This window comes from Ceratotherium simum, chromosome 33 (genome assembly GCF_057802395.1).
Source record: "Ceratotherium simum simum isolate JZ-2026a chromosome 33, ASM5780239v1, whole genome shotgun sequence".
Lineage (NCBI taxonomy): Eukaryota > Metazoa > Chordata > Mammalia > Perissodactyla > Rhinocerotidae > Ceratotherium > Ceratotherium simum.
The window spans coordinates 78688-95814 of NC_141932.1; the positions used below are offsets into that span (position 1 = coordinate 78688).

The following is a 17127-nucleotide window of genomic DNA, read 5'->3' on the forward strand; positions in this document are numbered from 1 at the left end:
CCTCGGGCCTGGCCACACCCACCGTGGGGTCTGGGACATCGGTGGGGCTAGGCCACTCCCACTGCAGGACTGGTAACGTCCCTGCCCAGCGGAGTCACACCCGCCGCGGTGCCTCGACCACGTTCCTGTCACCAGACCATGCTTTCCCCTGAGCGCAGGCCCTCCCCCTGCTTCCACCTATTTCTCCAGACCTGACCAGTGGCCCAGGCCGCCTTACTCCTCTCCTCCCGCATACTCAGACCCTCCCCGTGGTGGCGGGCTGTGGCTGGGGATGGTCAGGCCCCGACCCTCTCTGAGAACTGGATCATCTCTAGCCTGAACTGGACGCTCAGATCCTGGGAGCCAGGCACATGATTGTGGCTTGGACTTAGGCTCGCCCCCCCGCCCCCTCCCATTAGTGGGTTAGGGTCTAAGGTTGCTCTTCTGTCCCAGGGTCAGGCTGGGCGAGGTCCCTGGCTCCCATCTCCAAGCTGGCCCTCCATCTGGCTCCTAAGGAGGCTCAGGTGGACCCCTCATGGACTGGGGCCGGGCTTTGGGACCCCCGCTCTGTAATAAAGAACTGTGGGCCATGGAGCCCAAACCTGGAAGCTGTGAGCTCCTGGACCTGTGTGTTCCTCACCATCACAGGCTGGCTGTGGGCGTCGGGTCCGCACCGCCGTCCCTGGGCAGCACCCCGCCCCCACCCTGGGCTCCTCTGGGCAGCACCCCACCCCCACCCCGGGCTTCTTTGAGCAGGGACGATCTGCTTCATCTCATGCCTCTGTTTTCTGGTTGGGAATGGGGTGCACATATGACTGGTGCTTGACCTTCCTAGAGCCCTCGGTCCTGTGGGGAGGGGTACAGGCCAGCTCCATCTGAGGTGGGTGTCTGAGAGGGAGGCCATGTGTGGGCACCCCTTGGCCACAATCCCAGCTGCTGCTAAGATGCAGATTTCGAGGCCCTTTTCCTGAGTCTTCCAGCCAGACTCGCAAGGCCATTTGGACTTCAAACTTCCCCTCCCCTTTCTAGTGGGCGTGATGGTTGAGCACTTTACTTTTGGGGGGCCCAGAGGGTCTTTGAGGAGAAGCTGCCATGAAGGTATCTGAGCCTCAGGATACCTGCCCTAGCTGGCAAGTAGGGGGCTGGGGGATGGGGGGAGTGGCAGCTGGACCCTTGGGCTGCCCACTGGGTGGCTGGCCAGCCAGTGTCATGGACCCGGCGACAGGAGTGCTTGCAGCAGATTTCCCTTGCTATCCTGCTGGTTTTCCATTTGGCATGACTGGAACGTCAGTTTGCTGAAAGCAGGGATTTCTGCCTGTTTCCCAAGTGCCTGGCCCACAGCCAGTGGCGGCAGAGGCCAAGGGGCCGGAGCCACGCAGAGGACCAGGCAGAGTGAAACACACAGGTGGGGTTAAGAAGGGCTAGGGGCGGAGTCCTGGGGCCGGAGCACCACTGTCAAGAGCCCCTGGCCACCCCAGGCGGTCGGGGCTGATAGGCTGCCTTGGGAGGCCAGAGATCGAGGCCAAGTCACCCGAGGGAAGAGGTGAGCATTCCGTGGACGTTTCTCTGAGGACGAAGCAGGTGCAATGGACGTCAGGCTGCGACTGGCCTTCTTGCTGTTGCTGCTGTTCCTGCTTCCATGCCTGGGGCAGCCAGTATGGCCTTCAGCCGTGGCCCTGGCACTGCGCTGGCTCCTAGGGGACTCCACCTGCTGTGTGCTCCTTGGCCTGGCCCTGCTGGCTTGGCCCTGGCTTGGCCCCCAGATGCCCCATTGGCTGAGTCTGGGGACCGCGGCCCTCACACTGGCCTTGCTGCCCGCACAGCTGCCTCCCGGGCTGCGCTGGCTGCCCACCGATGTGGCCTTTATCATCAGGATCCTCCGCCTGAGCCTGGACACCAGGGTGCGCTTGAACCGCCGGCCGCCCGACACCTTCGTGGATGCCTTTGAGCGGCGGGCACGAGCACAGCCAGGCCGTGTGGCCTTGGTGTGGACAGGGCCGGGGGGCCGCTCGGTCACCTTCGGGGAGCTGGATTCCCAGGCCTGCCGTGCGGCGTGGGCCCTGAAGGCCGAGCTCGGCGGCTCCGAGGACCTGCGTGCCCAGGAGCCTGTTGCCTTCCTTGTGCTGCCCTCCCAGGCCATTCCTGCCCTGGGTCTGTGGCTGGGCCTGGCCAAGCTGGGCTTCCCGGTGGCCTGGATCAATCCGCACGGCAGGGGGGCACCCCTGGTGCACTCAGTGCTGAGCTCTGGGGCTCGGGTGCTGGTGGTGGACCCAGGTGAGAACCCCAGTTGCCGGCGGGGGATGGAAGGGGCTGGGGACAGGAGCAGGGGATGGACGTAGAGGACTACTGGTCCCAGGGTCCTGGCGGGGGGCTGGGCAAGGAGCTCCTTACTCCCACTCACCCCCACAGGCAATTAGAGGCAACACTTAATTGCTGGAAAGTAATTCTGAGGGCACCAGCATTTTTTGTTTTGTCTTTCACCATGGCTATTTCATTCCTTTTTGCCAAAAATACTAACTTTGAGTTCTTGACAGAGGAACGCAGCTTTTTTCTGCTGGCTGCTTCCTCTGTGGCTGGCCTTGGGCTCCTCTCCTCCGTCACTGGGTCTCGGGTTAGCCCCCCTTGTGACCTCGAAGGTGGGCCCTGCCTCAGTTTCTCCTCTGACCCATCCCTGCAGACCTCCGGGAGAACCTGGAGGAGGTCCTTCCCAGGCTGCAGGCAGAGAATATCCGCTGCCTCTACCTCAGCTGCTCCTCCCCCACGGGGGGCCTGGGGGCTCTGGGGGCCGCGCTTGAGGAGGCACCGCCAGACCCCGTGCCCGCTGACCTGCGTGCTGAGATCACACCACGAAGCCCTGCCGTGTTCATCTACACCTCGGGGACTACCGGTGAGGGCGCCTGGCAGCCCTAGACCTCTGAACTCTCATGCTGACCTGACCCCAAGCCTGACCTGTGCCTCAAACTTGACCTCTGAAACCCTGCCCTTTGATTGTGACACCTGACCTGAATTCTGACCCCCAATGTGAATCCTGCCTGTGCCCAGTAAACAGCATCGAAACCCTCACTGATTCCAAATCCAATTTGTCCTTCTGAACCCACCCACAAATCCCCATACTTGACCACCTTCTGAGAGCCTCAAACCCCAACCGTGGAGACCCACCCCTGCATGCTGACCCCTCTTGTGCTGTCCTCTCACCACCCCACCCTTCCCACTCTTTTGTCCTCTAGGGCTCCCAAAGCCAGCCATCCTCACGCATGAGCGGCTGCTGCAGATGTGCAGAATGCTGTCCTTGTCTGGGGTTAGAAATGACGATGTTGTGTATACAGTCTTGCCTCTGTACCACGTGATGGGGCTTGTCGTTGGGGTCCTCGGCTGCCTGGAGCTCGGTAAGCCCTTCCCTAAGGACCCCTCCAATCCACGGGACCTCCAGACTGATGTCAGAGTGGGGCTGTCAGGGTGACAAGGTCCCATAGGTTACCCAGCACCCTGGGAACTTTGCTTTGACAAGGGACACACAGTAGCGAGCCCCAGGGCTACCTGGACAGAGGCTTGGACACCCAGATGGTCCCTAATGGCTGTGCTGTGGTCAGGAGATGACAAGCGCTGACATGAGTGCTGTTCACTCTTATCAACTCTCATTTGAGGAGGAGCCAGTGAGGGAACGCTCACCAAGCATTCCATCGGGCTGCCTCCCTGGACACCTGACTAGGAATGCAGACCGACCTCTCCACAGTCTGTTTTTTTTTTTTTAATTTTATCATGAAAATTGTGAAACATAAAAATTTATAAATTTTTCTACATGAAGTCTCATGTACCCGTCACCCAGCTTCAGCCACCCATCAAGTGTTTTGCTGTCCTGTTTCATTTGTCACCTCCCCCCTGCTTCCGCTTGTCTCTTTTACGCTCAGATCTCATTAGAAATTTTTTTTATCATGGACAATTTCAGACATACAAAAAAGAAGAGCAAATAGTTTGATGATATCTCACATATCCTCACCCAGCCTCAACAACTGTTAATGTGTTGCCAATTTCGTTTCTTTCTGGATTATTTTAGAGCAAATCCTAGACACTGCATCTTTTGGCTTGTAAATATTGCAGTATGTATTTCTAACATATAAGGACTTAAAAACCTGTAGGGCCGGCCCCGTGGCTTAGCGGTTAAATGTGCGCGCTCCACTGCTGGTGGCCCGGGTTCAGATCCCGGGCGCGCAACTATGCACCGCTTCTCCGGCCATGCTGAGGCCGCGTCCCACATACAGCAACTAGAAGGATGTGCAACTATGACATACAACTATCTACTGGGGCTTTGGTGGGGAAAAAAAAAAAAAAAAACGAGGATTGGCAATAGATGTTAGCTTGGGGCTGATCTTCCTCAGGAAAAAAAAAAAACCTGTAAGCCATAGTGATTATCACATCTCATTAAATTAACAGTAACACTTTTTTTTTTTTTTTTGTGAGGAATATCAGCCCTGAGCTAACATCCATGCCAATCCTCCTCTTTTTGCTGAGAAAGACTGGCCCTGGGCTAACATCTGTGCCCATCTTCCTCCACTTTATATGGGACACCACCACAGCATGGCCTGACAAGTGGTGCCTCGGTGCGCGCCCGGGATCCAAACCCAGGCCACCAACAGCAGAGCGTGCGCGCTTAACCGCTACGCCACGGGGCAGGCCCCAACAGTAACTCTTTAATATCGTCTGCTGCACACTTCATGTTGAAATTTCCCCAGTTGTCTAATTGTCTTTTTACAGTTAAAGTATCCTCATTGTACTTGCTTGTTTGGTCTGTGCTCCTCTTTCCCCCGCACTCCATTAGACTGGAAATTCCCTTAGAGATGTTGTTAGATTCCGTTCAGTTATTCTTGAATTGTGCATTGTGCTTCCTATTTCCTCACACTGGAGGCAGCTCATAACTGTTATCCTACCTCAGAGACGCTAAGATGAATTGAGGAGCTTTAATAAGAAAACTCCCTATCAACCTTCCCCTTGGTTTTACCAGCTCTTGAAGACCTTTCCTGAATCAGGCGTTTCATTAGGGGTTGCAAACAAAGCTGTCGCTTTCAAGGACCGGCATCCATTTTCACAGAGACAGCTTTATCTTTTACCTCTCTGCCAAAAATATAGCCTCAAAGAAGACACACACTTGCTGCCTCACCAAGCACATGAGCAGTTATCCCCTGGGTGCAAGGATGTTGATATTTGGCTTGCAGGGCTTTGTTGAGGATTAGGGCTGAGGTAGGGAGAGTGCCTTCCACAGAGCCAGCTGCAGAGGAGGTGATCAGAAAAGGAAGGATCACTCTCCTGGAGTAATGTAGTGGCCCCTAAAATTTATTAATCCATGTGTCCATCCTTCAAAACATCTATACATCCATCCATCCATTTGTCAACTGAAATAAAAAGTCTGGGTAAAGGTTAATTAAAAGAGTCTATTTGATAATCAAGGTGAGGAATTCAAATCCCAGGAAACAGTCCAACAGAGTATTCTGAGGAACTGCTCCAAGGTGTGTGAGTTTAAGTGCAGCTTATGTCTCTTTCACAAAATAGTGCACATGTAGGGAAGAGGAAAAGAAAAGAAACTTACAACTAGATTTCGTATATATCAAAAAGGGATATGGGGGCCGGCCTGGTGGCGCAAGCAGTTAAGTGTGCGCGCTCTGCTGCAGTGGCCCGGGGTTCGCCGGTTTGGATCCCAGGCACGCACCAACGCACCGCCTGGCAGGCCATGCTGAGGCGGCGTCCCATATAAAGTGGAGGAAGATGGGCACGGATGTTAGCCCAGGGCCAGTCTTCCTCAGCAAAAAAAGAGGAGGATTGGTAGATGTTAGCACAGGGCTGATCTTCCTCACAAAGAAAAAAAAAAGGGATATGATACATCTGCTTTTTCTCTGGGTTAAACGTTAAAATTCTTGCTTATGTTTAAGCAAGAATTCCTTGGTTATATACCAAACGAGTTCAGAGATGCTGACATTATCTACGTGTGGAGGGAGGCAAAAACCAGGGTTGTTAATTATTCCCTCAATCTCCAAGAAATGCAACTGTGGATGTAGGAGCGAGTACCCCTTATCCTTTCCTGTTGCTGATGTCTCCAGCTGGTGTCTTCAGTCATGAGACGAGGGGTTGCAAGGTCATTTGACACAGGCTGAAGATGGCCAGCATGGCTGCTTCACAGGACAGTGTAGATTTTTATTGTACTGACTTAAAGCCTATGCAGTTTGCTTGCTAGTTTGGCTGTTAGACCAGGGAGAAGGGGTCCTAAAAATCTGTCCACACATCCATCCATTAATCCACTTTTCTATCACCCACCTATCCATCTGCCCAGCTAGACATTCATAAAACATTTATCATAATCAAGAATGATTAATATTCACAGCCCTCGTTTAGCAGGGCTCACTTTGTACCAGGCACCGAGCTTTCCACACATTCTGGAGACAAGATTTGACCCCAGATCCACCTATGCTCTTCTCAGGGGGGCAGTCCTGGATGGGCCAGGGACACAGAGATGAGCCCAGTATCACCCTGTGCTTCGGGGGCCACCGTCAGGTGATCAAAGCAGCTTCTCCATAGGTTTGGAAGCATGACCTAAAACCCTTTCCTCTCTTCCCTCCCAGGAGTGACCTGTGTCCTGGCCCCTAAGTTCTCTGCCTCTGGCTTCTGGGACGACTGCCGGCAGCATGGTGTGACTGTGATCCATTATGTGGGCGAGGTCCTGCGGTACCTGTGTAACACTCCCCAGGTGAGGTGGTAAGATTAGGGCTCCATGGTGAACACCCCAGGTATGAAATCCCAGACATCATCCCAGGTAAAGGTCTCAGGTAGACTCAGGTACAGGACTCAGGCAAGAGCCACAGATTATGAGTCCCACACAAGGTTTCCAATCATGGCTCCTTTGACGATCAGCTGTACTACCTTGGGCAGGAGATTTCACCTCCCTCAGCCACAGTGTCCTCATTTGGAAAACAGGGATACTAGCTCAGGGGGTGCTGTGAGAATTAAACACATAAAGTGCCTACAACAGGGTATGGCTCAGGGCAAACTCACTAGTTGTGAGCAGACCTCATCCTTACAGAGCAATGAGGTGTGGACCCCTGGTGACTATATCCAGGCAAGGTCCCCATGTATTCCTCCAGATAAGGCCTCTAGGTAACCCCTCAGGGAAAAGCTCCAGGTAACTACCCCCAAGTAGGCCCCCAGGTAACTCCCCAAGATGAAGCTTCAAGTCACTCCCCAGGTTACCTCCAGGTAAAGGCCCCTAGTAACCCCTCCAGATAGGGCCTCCAGGTAACCCCCCCAGGAAAAAGTTTCACGTATGTACCCCTATATAAGACCCCAGATATTTCCCCTCAGTAAGACCCCAGATGAGGCCTCCAGTCACCCTTAGGTATCCCTCCAGATAAGGCCCCCAGGTAACTCCCCTGCAGGTAATACTCCCAATACAGACTCTAGGTAACTACTGTCAAATAAGAACCTCAGGTAGGGGCCGGCCCCGTGGCTTAGCGGTTAAGTACGCGCAATCCGCTACTGGCAGCCTGGGTTCGGTTCTCGGGTGCGCACCGATGCACCGCTTGACTGGCCATGCTGAGGCAGCGTCCCACATACAGCAACTAGAAGGATGTGCAACTATGACACAGAACTATCTACTGGGGATTTGGGGGAAAAAAAGGAGGAGGGTTGGCAATAGATGTTAGCTCAGGGCTGGTCTTCCTCAGCAAAAAGAGGAGGATTGGCATGGATGTTAGCTCAGGGCCGATCTTCCTCACAAAAAAAAAAAAGAAGAAGAACCTTGGGTAGATCCCCTAGGTATAGGCCCCCCTCACCTCGCAGGCAACTCCTCAGGTAAGGACCCAAGATAGCCCCCCCAGGTAAGGGTTTCTCCTCACCTTTCTTGGGATGTACCTGCAGCGACCAGAGGACCGGACACACACAGTCCGCCTGGCCATGGGCAATGGACTCCAGGCAGATGTGTGGGAGACCTTCCAGCAGCGCTTTGGCCCCATTCGGATCGTGGAAGCCTACGGCTCCACAGAAGGCAACATTGGCTTCCTCAACTATCCAGGGCGCTGTGGGGCCCTGGGCAAGACAAGCTGCCTCCTTCGAGTGAGTGGGTTGGGTGTGACAGTGGCCCTGACTGAGGCTGAGCCCACAGGACCTCTGCTGACATCTCCCCACCCTCCATTCAGATGCTGTCCCCCTTCGAGCTGGTACAGTTCAACGTGGAGGCCGAGGAGCCCGTGAGGGACAGTGGCGGCTTCTGCATCCCTGTGGGGCCAGGTTTGGTGGTCGGAGAACCGTCCCTGGGTGTGGGAAGTGGGGAGGACCCTCAGTTTCCTCTCTGGTAGACAAGCGGCCCAAAGCCTTGAAGTCGGTGCCCAGTGGTGATGTCTGCAGCCCTCACCCATACCCTGAGTCCCCGTCTATCTGATCACCGCCTGGGACCCTCAGCTTCTCAGCTCTGCCCAGCTCCCCTGCCTCCATCTCTTGCTCTGCTGGGTCTCGGGGTGTCCATTTTCTCCGGCTTTCTGTGGAAGCCACGTCCTCCCAGGCATCAGTCTCTTGTCCTGTACCTTCTAGGGTCTTCTTTCCTGGGGCCTTGCAAGGTACTGGGCATCTCTCCTTCCACCACCATGTCTGTGTCTCTCGTGCATCCCTGTTATCCTTTCCCTATTTCTAGGGGCTCCCCGCTGCCACCTTCTCTCTCCTGTCTCTCATTTTCTGTCTCCCTGCCTCTGTCTCCCATTTCTGGGTCTCCCTGTCTCTATCTCGGGGTCTCTCTGCCTCTTCTCTGGCAGGTTGCGGGGGGATGAAGAGTCCACCATTGTTGGAACTCTCCAGCCGGCGGCTGGTGGGCTCCTGAGGTTGTTGTCCGTGGTTAATGCCCCAGCTCCTGCTCCTGCCCCCAGGGGAGGCGGGGCTCCTGCTGTCCCAGGTGCTAGGCCGCCAGCCTTTCCTGGGCTACCGTGGGCCCCGCGAGCAGACGGAACGGAAGTTGGTGCAGAACGTGCGGCGCCGGAACGACATCTACTATAATACGGGGGACGTGCTGGCCATGGACCACGAAGGCTTCCTCTACTTCCGTGACCGCCTCGGGGACACCTTCCGGTCCGGGGCGGAGCTGGGAGGCGGGACCCCTGGGCTTCCTGATCCTGGAGGGAGCCAGGGTGGAGAGGCGGGACTCCCGGATTCCAGAGGGAGTGGGGTTTCTGCATCCTGAAGGGGGCGGAGCTGGACAGTGCGAGCTCTAAGATCCCGCGGGAGGCGGGGCTTCTCGCCGGGGGCGTGGCCGCTAGCGCCGGGCTCCAATCCCGCAGGTGGAAGGGCGAGAACGTGTCCACGCGGGAGGTGGAAGGTGTGTTGTCTCTTGTGGACTTCCTGCAGGTGGTGAACGTCTACGGTGTGTCTGTGCCAGGTGCGGAGGGTTCACCTCATTTTAGACCTCCAGCAGCCTTATGGGCGGAGGGTTGCTACCCATTTCACAGGTCGGGGCGCCGCTGGGGCACAGCCAGTGAGCAGAGCTGGGCCAGGCAAGAGGGTCAGCCATGGGCCCTGTGAGGTAGGTCAGCCGAGAGTGACCGCTGTGCTTTCCAGGGTGTGAGGGCAAAGTGGGCATGGCTGCTGTGCAGCTGGCCCCCCGCCAGACCTTCGATGGGCAGAGGCTGTACCAGCACATCCGCACCTGGCTCCCTGCCTACGCTGCCCCCCATTTCATCCGTATCCAGGTGAGCTCAGGGGGGCAGGTGTAGGTGGGTGGGAGAGGGAGACCGAGGCCGGGGAAGTCACCGTTGGTCACTGCCCCTGCAGGACACCCTAGAGATCACGAGCACATTCAAACTGGTGAAGTCCCGGTTGGTACGTGAAGGCTTCAATGTGGGCGTCATTGCTGACCCCCTGTTCGTGCTGGACAACCAGGCCCAGGCCTTCCGGCCCCTGACGCGGGACACGTACCAGGCTGTGTGCGACGGAACCTGGAGACTCTAACCATCTAGCCATTCCACATCTGGACATCCGAAGGGGCAGAGCCCAATGCTGACCACCAGCCACACCTGCAGTGTCACCTCCACCCCAGCCCTGCATGGGGTCTCATCCCCAGCTGCACAGGGTGGGACGACACTGAGTCCAGAAGCAGAGTGAGAATAAACTTGGATGTACACAGATGTCTGGGGCAATGGAGAAACAAGGGAGGAGTGCAGGGCCCAGTGCCCTCCAGGAACCTTACTTCAGGGTCCTCCCTGCCTCCTCACCAAGGGCCTAGCCTCAAGGAGTCCCCTGTCTGGGCAAGGCTAGGGGTGTGGGAGGAGCCAGCAGCCTCGCAGCCCCTGCAGGGTGGAGAGATGAGAGCGCTGACTCCATCTGTGGGATCTTTGTGGCCTGACAGGGCGGGTCTGGGCTGGCGGATGTGGATGTGGTCTGCAGGATGCAGGGAGAAGTGCTATGATGGGCGATCTGACAAGGGCCGGAGAGTGTTGGACTGAGGCAAGAAGACTGAACAGGAAGTAATTGGGAGAGGAGCGTTCCTGGCACAGTGCACGTGCAAACGCCCTGGGGCAAGTGGGGGTAGGGGGAGCGGGTGAAGAAGCCTCTGGAAAATGGAGTCCGCAGTGTCTCAGGGGCCAGAAGTGCCCTCCGGGGCATCCTGGGAGTTGTAGGCAGGGGCGTGCAGGCGCTGGTTTTTGTGCATTGTAGGTTGCATTGTGTAAGGGGCTTTAAATGCTGCCTAAACATTGTGAGAACTGGAGACAGGGCAGGAAGAAAGCACTTAGGGGAACCCTGAGTGCCGAGCCCTCGGGGGAGTGTAGTCTGTGCCGTCTCGGGGCTGGAAGTGGTTCCTGGTGCACAGTGGAGATGTAAAAGGAATGAGCGGGCGCCAAACCTCTGGAAAGTGCAGTCCATTCTGTGTCAGAGCTCGTTGTGCAGTCATCGTAGGAGCTGTAGACTAGGGAAAAGGGGAACAGCGGACGTGAAGCCTCAAGGAAGCGTAGTCCTTGCTGTCTCTAGGGCAGAATATGCTACCTGGGCATTATGGGTGTTGTAAGCAGGGGCGCGCGGGTGCCAGCACCGAGAAGGTCTGTCCGCACGGGCTCAGGATCCGGAAGTGCCTCTGCGGCATCGTGGGAGCTGCAGGCAAGGCCAGCGATGCGGACGCCTCTGGGAAGTGTAGTCCGCGCGGGCTCAGGGTCTGGAGGTGCCGCTTTGGGCACAGGGGGAGCTGTGGGCGAGGCAGTGTGCGCAGGAGCGGTCGGCGCTTGGCTGTGCCTCCGAGGTCGGGTGAGTTCCGGGCGCGCTGCTGCGAGGAGACGGTGCCCCACGGCGTCCCTGGGCATTTTCGTGCGGGTCCCGCTGTGAGAATCTTTCCGTCGGCTGTGGCGGCAGCCTGAGCACAGCATACTTGGCGCCCACAGGCTATCCCTGTGATTATCTTTCACAAAGTGGTCATACTTGTTGTCACTTACTGTTTCTCTGACTTGTGAGGCCGAGGGAGCCCCGTGTGTCCCCCGTGAAACCGCAGCCCCTTCACATCACCTGTAGGGGACAAAGGACTATTCCTCTACCCTCCAGGTCCTTCTGGCTGGTCTAAGAATTAAATTGACGTGAGACAGAATAACAGGAGAAAATCAAACGAAGTTTAATAACATGTGTGCATGGGAGAAACTGAGTAACTCGACAAGAGGGGAAAAGCCATCACCTGAAACACCATCTTCAGCTGAAGAGGAAGGAGCATGTTGGGGTAGTGGTTTGGGACTTCAGAGGGGAGGAAGGCAATTCACATGCAGATGGAAAAGCAAATGTTTGATAAGTGTTTGCTGGGTCATCTATAGACAATGGGACCTGAAAAAGATATATATATATATATATATATATATATATATATTTTTTTTTTTTTTTGTGAGGAATATCAGCCCTGAGCTAACATCCGTGCTAATCCTCCTCTTTTTGCCAAGGAAGACCGGCTCTGAGCCAACATCCATTGCCAATCCTCTTTTCTTTTCCCCAAAGCCCCAGCAGATAGCCATATGTCATAGTTGCACACCCTTCCAGTTGCTGTATGTGGGACACGGCCTCAGCATGGCTGGAGAAGCAATGCGTCGGTTCATGCCGACCCCGGTCCGCCAGTAGCGGAGCGCGCACACTTAACCGCACACCGCACACTGAACCGCTAAGCCAAGGGCCCGCCCTGAAAAAGATCTTTTGATAAAATGAGCCTTGCTAAAAGTCTTCCTGTCTGCCACACCTAGAATTATCTATGGTGATGGCTAGTCCTGGGGACAGGTCTTCTATCTTAAACTCTTTTAGGCAGTTAGGGTGAAGGTCAAAGTTTCTTTCCATCTTTAGTTCTTAAAAATAATCAAGCCAGGGGCCAGCCTGATGGTGTAGTGGTTAAGTTCCTGCACTCTGCTTCTGTGGCCCAGGGTTTGCAGGTTCAGATCCCGGGTGTGGACCTATGCACTGCTTATCAAGCCATGCTGTGGCAAGTGTCCCACATATAAAGTGGAGGAAGATGGGCACGGATGTTAGCCCAGGGCCAGTTTTCCTCAGCAAAAAGAGGAGGATTGGCAGCAGATGTTCGCTCAGGGCTTATCTTCCTCACACAAAAAAAATCCAGCCAAAGAGACACATTTTGGGGTGGCAAATTCTGATCCCCCACACACCAGTGCACACAACTGGACTGGGATCCTGGCCCACTGCAGTCCAGTCCTTGTCCCCTGCACACAGTAGGTCTTCAGGTTGTTTCACATGCCTGTTCCTTCTAGGAGAGGCCCTGGTCAGGAAGGGAGCTGGAGCTGTGTGAACATAGCAGCAGAGGCCCAGGCTGGCCAGCCCTGCCCCCTGGTGCACACAGTAGGTCCAATATCATTTGACAGCTGCCACATAGCAGCAGAGGCTGGGCTGGCCCCCCTCGAGGCCCATCTTCTTGCCCTGCACATAGTAGGTCTTTGTTACCTTAAGGCCCTTGTACTCTCTAGGACCAGAGACCAGCCTGGAAGGGAGCTGCATGGATGAAGCAGCAGAGGCTGGTGCTGGCTTCCCTCAGTGTGACCAGGTGCTCCTGCCGTGTATTGTAACCATTCCTCCAGACCTGCTGGACCCTGCTCTCCAGGTTTCCGTGGGCTCCTGTGCCAAGCCACCAGCCTAAGCCGATAGACCACTGCTCTTGCATGTACCGTGCTGTGAGTGGGTGTCAGGTTGTGGCCATTCTTCTGATGAGGAACACTGCATTCCTGTGTGCCCAGTTCAAGGGGCTCTGACCAGAGAGGCTATGTCACCGCATTTCCTACCAACAGACAAAGCTAGCATCTGGGATGTGAGTGGAAGAAATTCACTCAATCAACAGGATACCACATACCGGGGATGCATGGGAGAGGGCTGCAGGGCCTCCATCCCAGGTCTTTGGAGCCCAGAGCTTGCAGTGTGGCATGAGAGGTGGCCATTTACATGCGGTGTGGCCTGGGGCAAGTCCCCAGAACCATCTGCCTAATGTGCATGGTTTCCTTCATTTTAAAATGGGGCTGATGATTGTGCGTGCCCACCTTGAAAGGTGTTTGTGGGAATTAAACCAGAAGAGTACAGGGAAGTTCCCCCAGAGGGGAACCTGTTGTCCCTGATATTGGCATCTTGGTTCTGGCCGTCAATGAGGGCCTCTTTCTTCATCTGCAGAGTGAGCATGTCCACCCCACCTTGAAGTGTCATTGGAAGCGATCATTGTCGACAACAGCAGGAACAAAACTGCCCAAGAACCCTCGTGGGCTCCCTTGGGGCCAGGCCAAGGCTGGTACTTCTACCTTGATGGTCTGTCTCCTCATCACATCTCACAGAGTGGGCTGTAGTGGTGTTCTCACCTTATGGTCAAGGACACCCTAGCTGAGAGAGGAGCTTTGACCATGAGTTATTTAGCCAACCCTGTCGCTGCAGGTGTAACATCAGGGGGCGTGGATGTTATAAAAATATCTCACTGTGGATCCACAAGTGTACAGGTTCACCAGCCCTTTATACAAATCTCTGCCTCCCTAAGCACCAGCCAGCTTGGGGGCACTCACATATTTTGCTATTACATTTGCAAGGATTAAAACATAATTGTTTACTTTTCTTATTCCCCCCTAGACTAGAAACTCGAATTATTCAATACATCACACACATATTTTATTCTTATTTCATTCAATTGATCTTTCTGTTTCTTGTCCCACAATGCTCTAATTGGCATAGCTTAGTAATAAATTTTAATATCTGATAAAGAATTCCTTCTCCTTACTCTTATTTCAAAACATTCTTAGCTAGTTGTCTTAGTCCGATTGGGCTGCTATAACAGAATACCATTGACTCAGTGGCTTATAAACAACAGAAATTTATTCTCATGGTTCTGGAGACTGAAGTCCAAGATCAAGGTGCTGGCAGATTTGGTGTCTGGTGAGGATCCGCTTCCTGGTTCATAAATGGCCGTCTTCTCACTGGGTCTTTATGTGGTAGAGGGGGCAAGGGAACTTGCTCTGGTCTCTCTTTTTTTTTTTTTTGTGAGGAAGATCGGCCCTGAGCTAACATCTGCCAATCCTCCTCTCTTTTGCTGAGGAAGACTGGCCCTGGGCTAACATCCATGCCCATCTTCCTCCACTTTATAGGGGGAGCCACCACAGCATGGCTCGACAAGCGGTGCATCGGTGCCCGCCTGGGATCCAAACCTGTGAACCCCCGGCCACTGAAGCAGAGCACGCGCATTTAACCCCCGGCCACTGAAGCAGAGCATGTGCCACCGGGCCGGCCCCTGGTCAATGCCTACTAGTATTTTTGCATTTCATTTCCATGATGACTCATGATGATGAACTTTTCATGTGCATATCGTCATCTGGATTTCCTCTTTTGTGAAAGGCTTGCCCCATTTTCTCGTGGTGCCTGCCTTTTCTCATGGATTGGTAGAAATGATTATTTACTCTGGATGCTAGCTGGCCATATCTTCTCCCTCTGTGGCTTGCCTTTCACTCTGTTTATGTTTGATAAACAGATACTCCTAACTCTGAGGCACTACAATTTATCAAGCTTTCCCTTTATGCTTCGTGTTAGTCTGATCAGGAAAACTCTTCCTCCTTGAGATCATAAAGGTAGCCTGTGTTGCCATGAAAGGCCCTCATTGTTTTGCCTTTCACACCTAGCTCCTCATGTGGATATCACTTTTATGGAAAAGCCCCTCCTTCCTCAAGCTCTGCAGGGCTCTCTCTGGCGTAGGTCGTGTGCGCTTGTGTGCGAGTCTGCAACTGGGCTCTCTCTTCTGTCTGTTGCGTTGGTTTCTTCATCTCTCCCAGTTCTGATGACTGCCTCTCACTGACAGGCCTGGAAGGAGACTCTGCACCTGGTGGATCGTCTCCTCACGACCCTTTCCCAGCCTCCCAACCAAGTGGTGGGTGAGCAGCTGGCTCTGCAGGTCAGAGGGCTTTGTGGGCTTCTAGATCCCAAGGATGGAAGACAGAAGTGCCATGTTGACCTGGCTGCTGCCTCTGAGCCTGCTGGCCTCCTCAGGCACCGTCCTGGGCTCCGGGCTCGCAGCAGCACCATCTTCCTCTGGGCCTTCACAGGCGCTGGTCCCTCCACCTGGTGCCCTTAACACCATCCCTGGTAACCTTGGATAAGAGTGTTTTGTATCCTGAGGCCTTGAGCTGTAAGGGCCGTAATTTTAGTCCTTACGCTACACCCACAGATGCTTCCAGAGTTGCACAGGTCAAATGCTGGCTCTCCCAATCACCGGGCCACCTCTGGGGGCTGAGGGTGGTGGAGTGTGTCTGGGCCCCAAGTAGGCTTAACCCAGGGGCAGTGGCCAAAGAAGGTAAAGGGGCCTGAAGGAAGACCCAGGTGGGGAGGAGGAAAGACTCCTGAGGTTATCACGAGGATGACATGAGATGAGGGGGACCCGAGCAGCTGGAATGGGGAAGAAAGACACCTGCCCCAGGCCTTTGCCCAGTTTCAGCCCAGAGACAGCCCAAGGAATGGAAGGAGTGAGTGGGTGCCACAGTAGCAGTGGGCTGGCCCAGTTTCAATGGAAAGAGGTAGATTCTGGAACCCACCCTGGAGGTTGACAGGCTGCAGAGCTGGCTGGGGTGAATGAAATGGGCAAACTGATCAAGGAAAGCGATGGAAGACATCGATGGGTCTGATACATGAAAATTCAAACCACTAATAACCAGATGCACAAGGAAGTGACAAGTAGGGTGGCACACGCCCTTGTCTTCCTGGAAGAGGAGGCAACGTGAGCAAATGTGGGAAGGAGGGCTCAGCCTGACCGCAGCCACAGCAACAACACTGTAATCGTGTTCAGCCTACGGAACCGGAGAGGACAGTAGGAAACGAGAATCCAGGGTGTCTGACCATTGGGGAACTTCTGGAGGGAAGGCCGACTGGCCCCATGTTTCCGGAAGACGCTCTGACATATCCATCGAGAATTTTAAAATCCCATGCGCCATCAGCTGACCTTGGGACTGGGAGATTACCCTGGATTATCCAGGTGGGCCCAGTGTCATCACAAGGGTCCTTAGAAATGGGAGCGGGAAGCAGAAGAGTGCTGGGGGATGCAGTGTAACAGAGTCGACTGGCCACTGCTGGCTTTGAAGATGGAGGAAGGGGCCATGAGCCCAGGAACACAGGCAGACTCTAGAACTGGAAAAGGCAAGGAATGGATTCTCCCCCAGCGTTTACAGAAGGAACGCAGCCCTGCCACCACCTAGATTTTAGCTTATTGAGACTGTGTCTGACTTGTGACCTCCAGAACTATGCAATAATTTGTGTTGTTTTAAGGCAAAAACAAAAAAGAAAAATCCCATGCTCCCTTAACTCACCAATCCCACTTTCGGAGATTTATTCTAAAGAAATAGCCAGAGTTCCATCTGAAGTGTATGCTCAGGAGCGTTCACACAGCACTGGGTGCCAGGGGGGAAAACAAGGGACTATGTGGGCGTGGCAGAAATGACAGTACTGGCCAGAAAATGGAACTTTTCACCCAGACGTTAAAAAACTTGTGGCGTTTTTAATAACAGGGAAATGAGGGAGTGAGAAAAGCATGCTTCACAACAACACAGTCTCTCCAGAATCTCTTTTTTTTTTTTTTTGTGAGGAAGATCAGCCCTGAGCTAACATCCATGCTAATCCTCCTCTTTTTGCTGAGGAAGACTGGCCCTGAGC

At 54.4% G+C, this 17127-nt stretch overlaps 1 protein-coding gene across 1 annotated transcript; it reads left to right on the forward strand.

Annotated features, from left to right (window-relative positions):
• Window positions 1–6: 6 nt before the first annotated feature.
• Window positions 7–12140, forward strand: SLC27A5 (solute carrier family 27 member 5). Its single transcript, XM_004439130.3, has 10 exons — window positions 7–2253; window positions 2657–2866; window positions 3207–3365; window positions 6588–6712; window positions 7879–8073; window positions 8157–8247; window positions 8877–9075; window positions 9285–9382; window positions 9562–9692; window positions 9775–12140. The coding sequence occupies exons 1-10, from the start codon at window positions 1566–1568 to the stop codon at window positions 9949–9951; spliced, it is 2073 nt and encodes a 690-aa protein (XP_004439187.1). The 5' UTR covers window positions 7–1565; the 3' UTR covers window positions 9952–12140.
• The last annotated feature ends 4987 nt before the right edge of the window (window positions 12141–17127 follow it).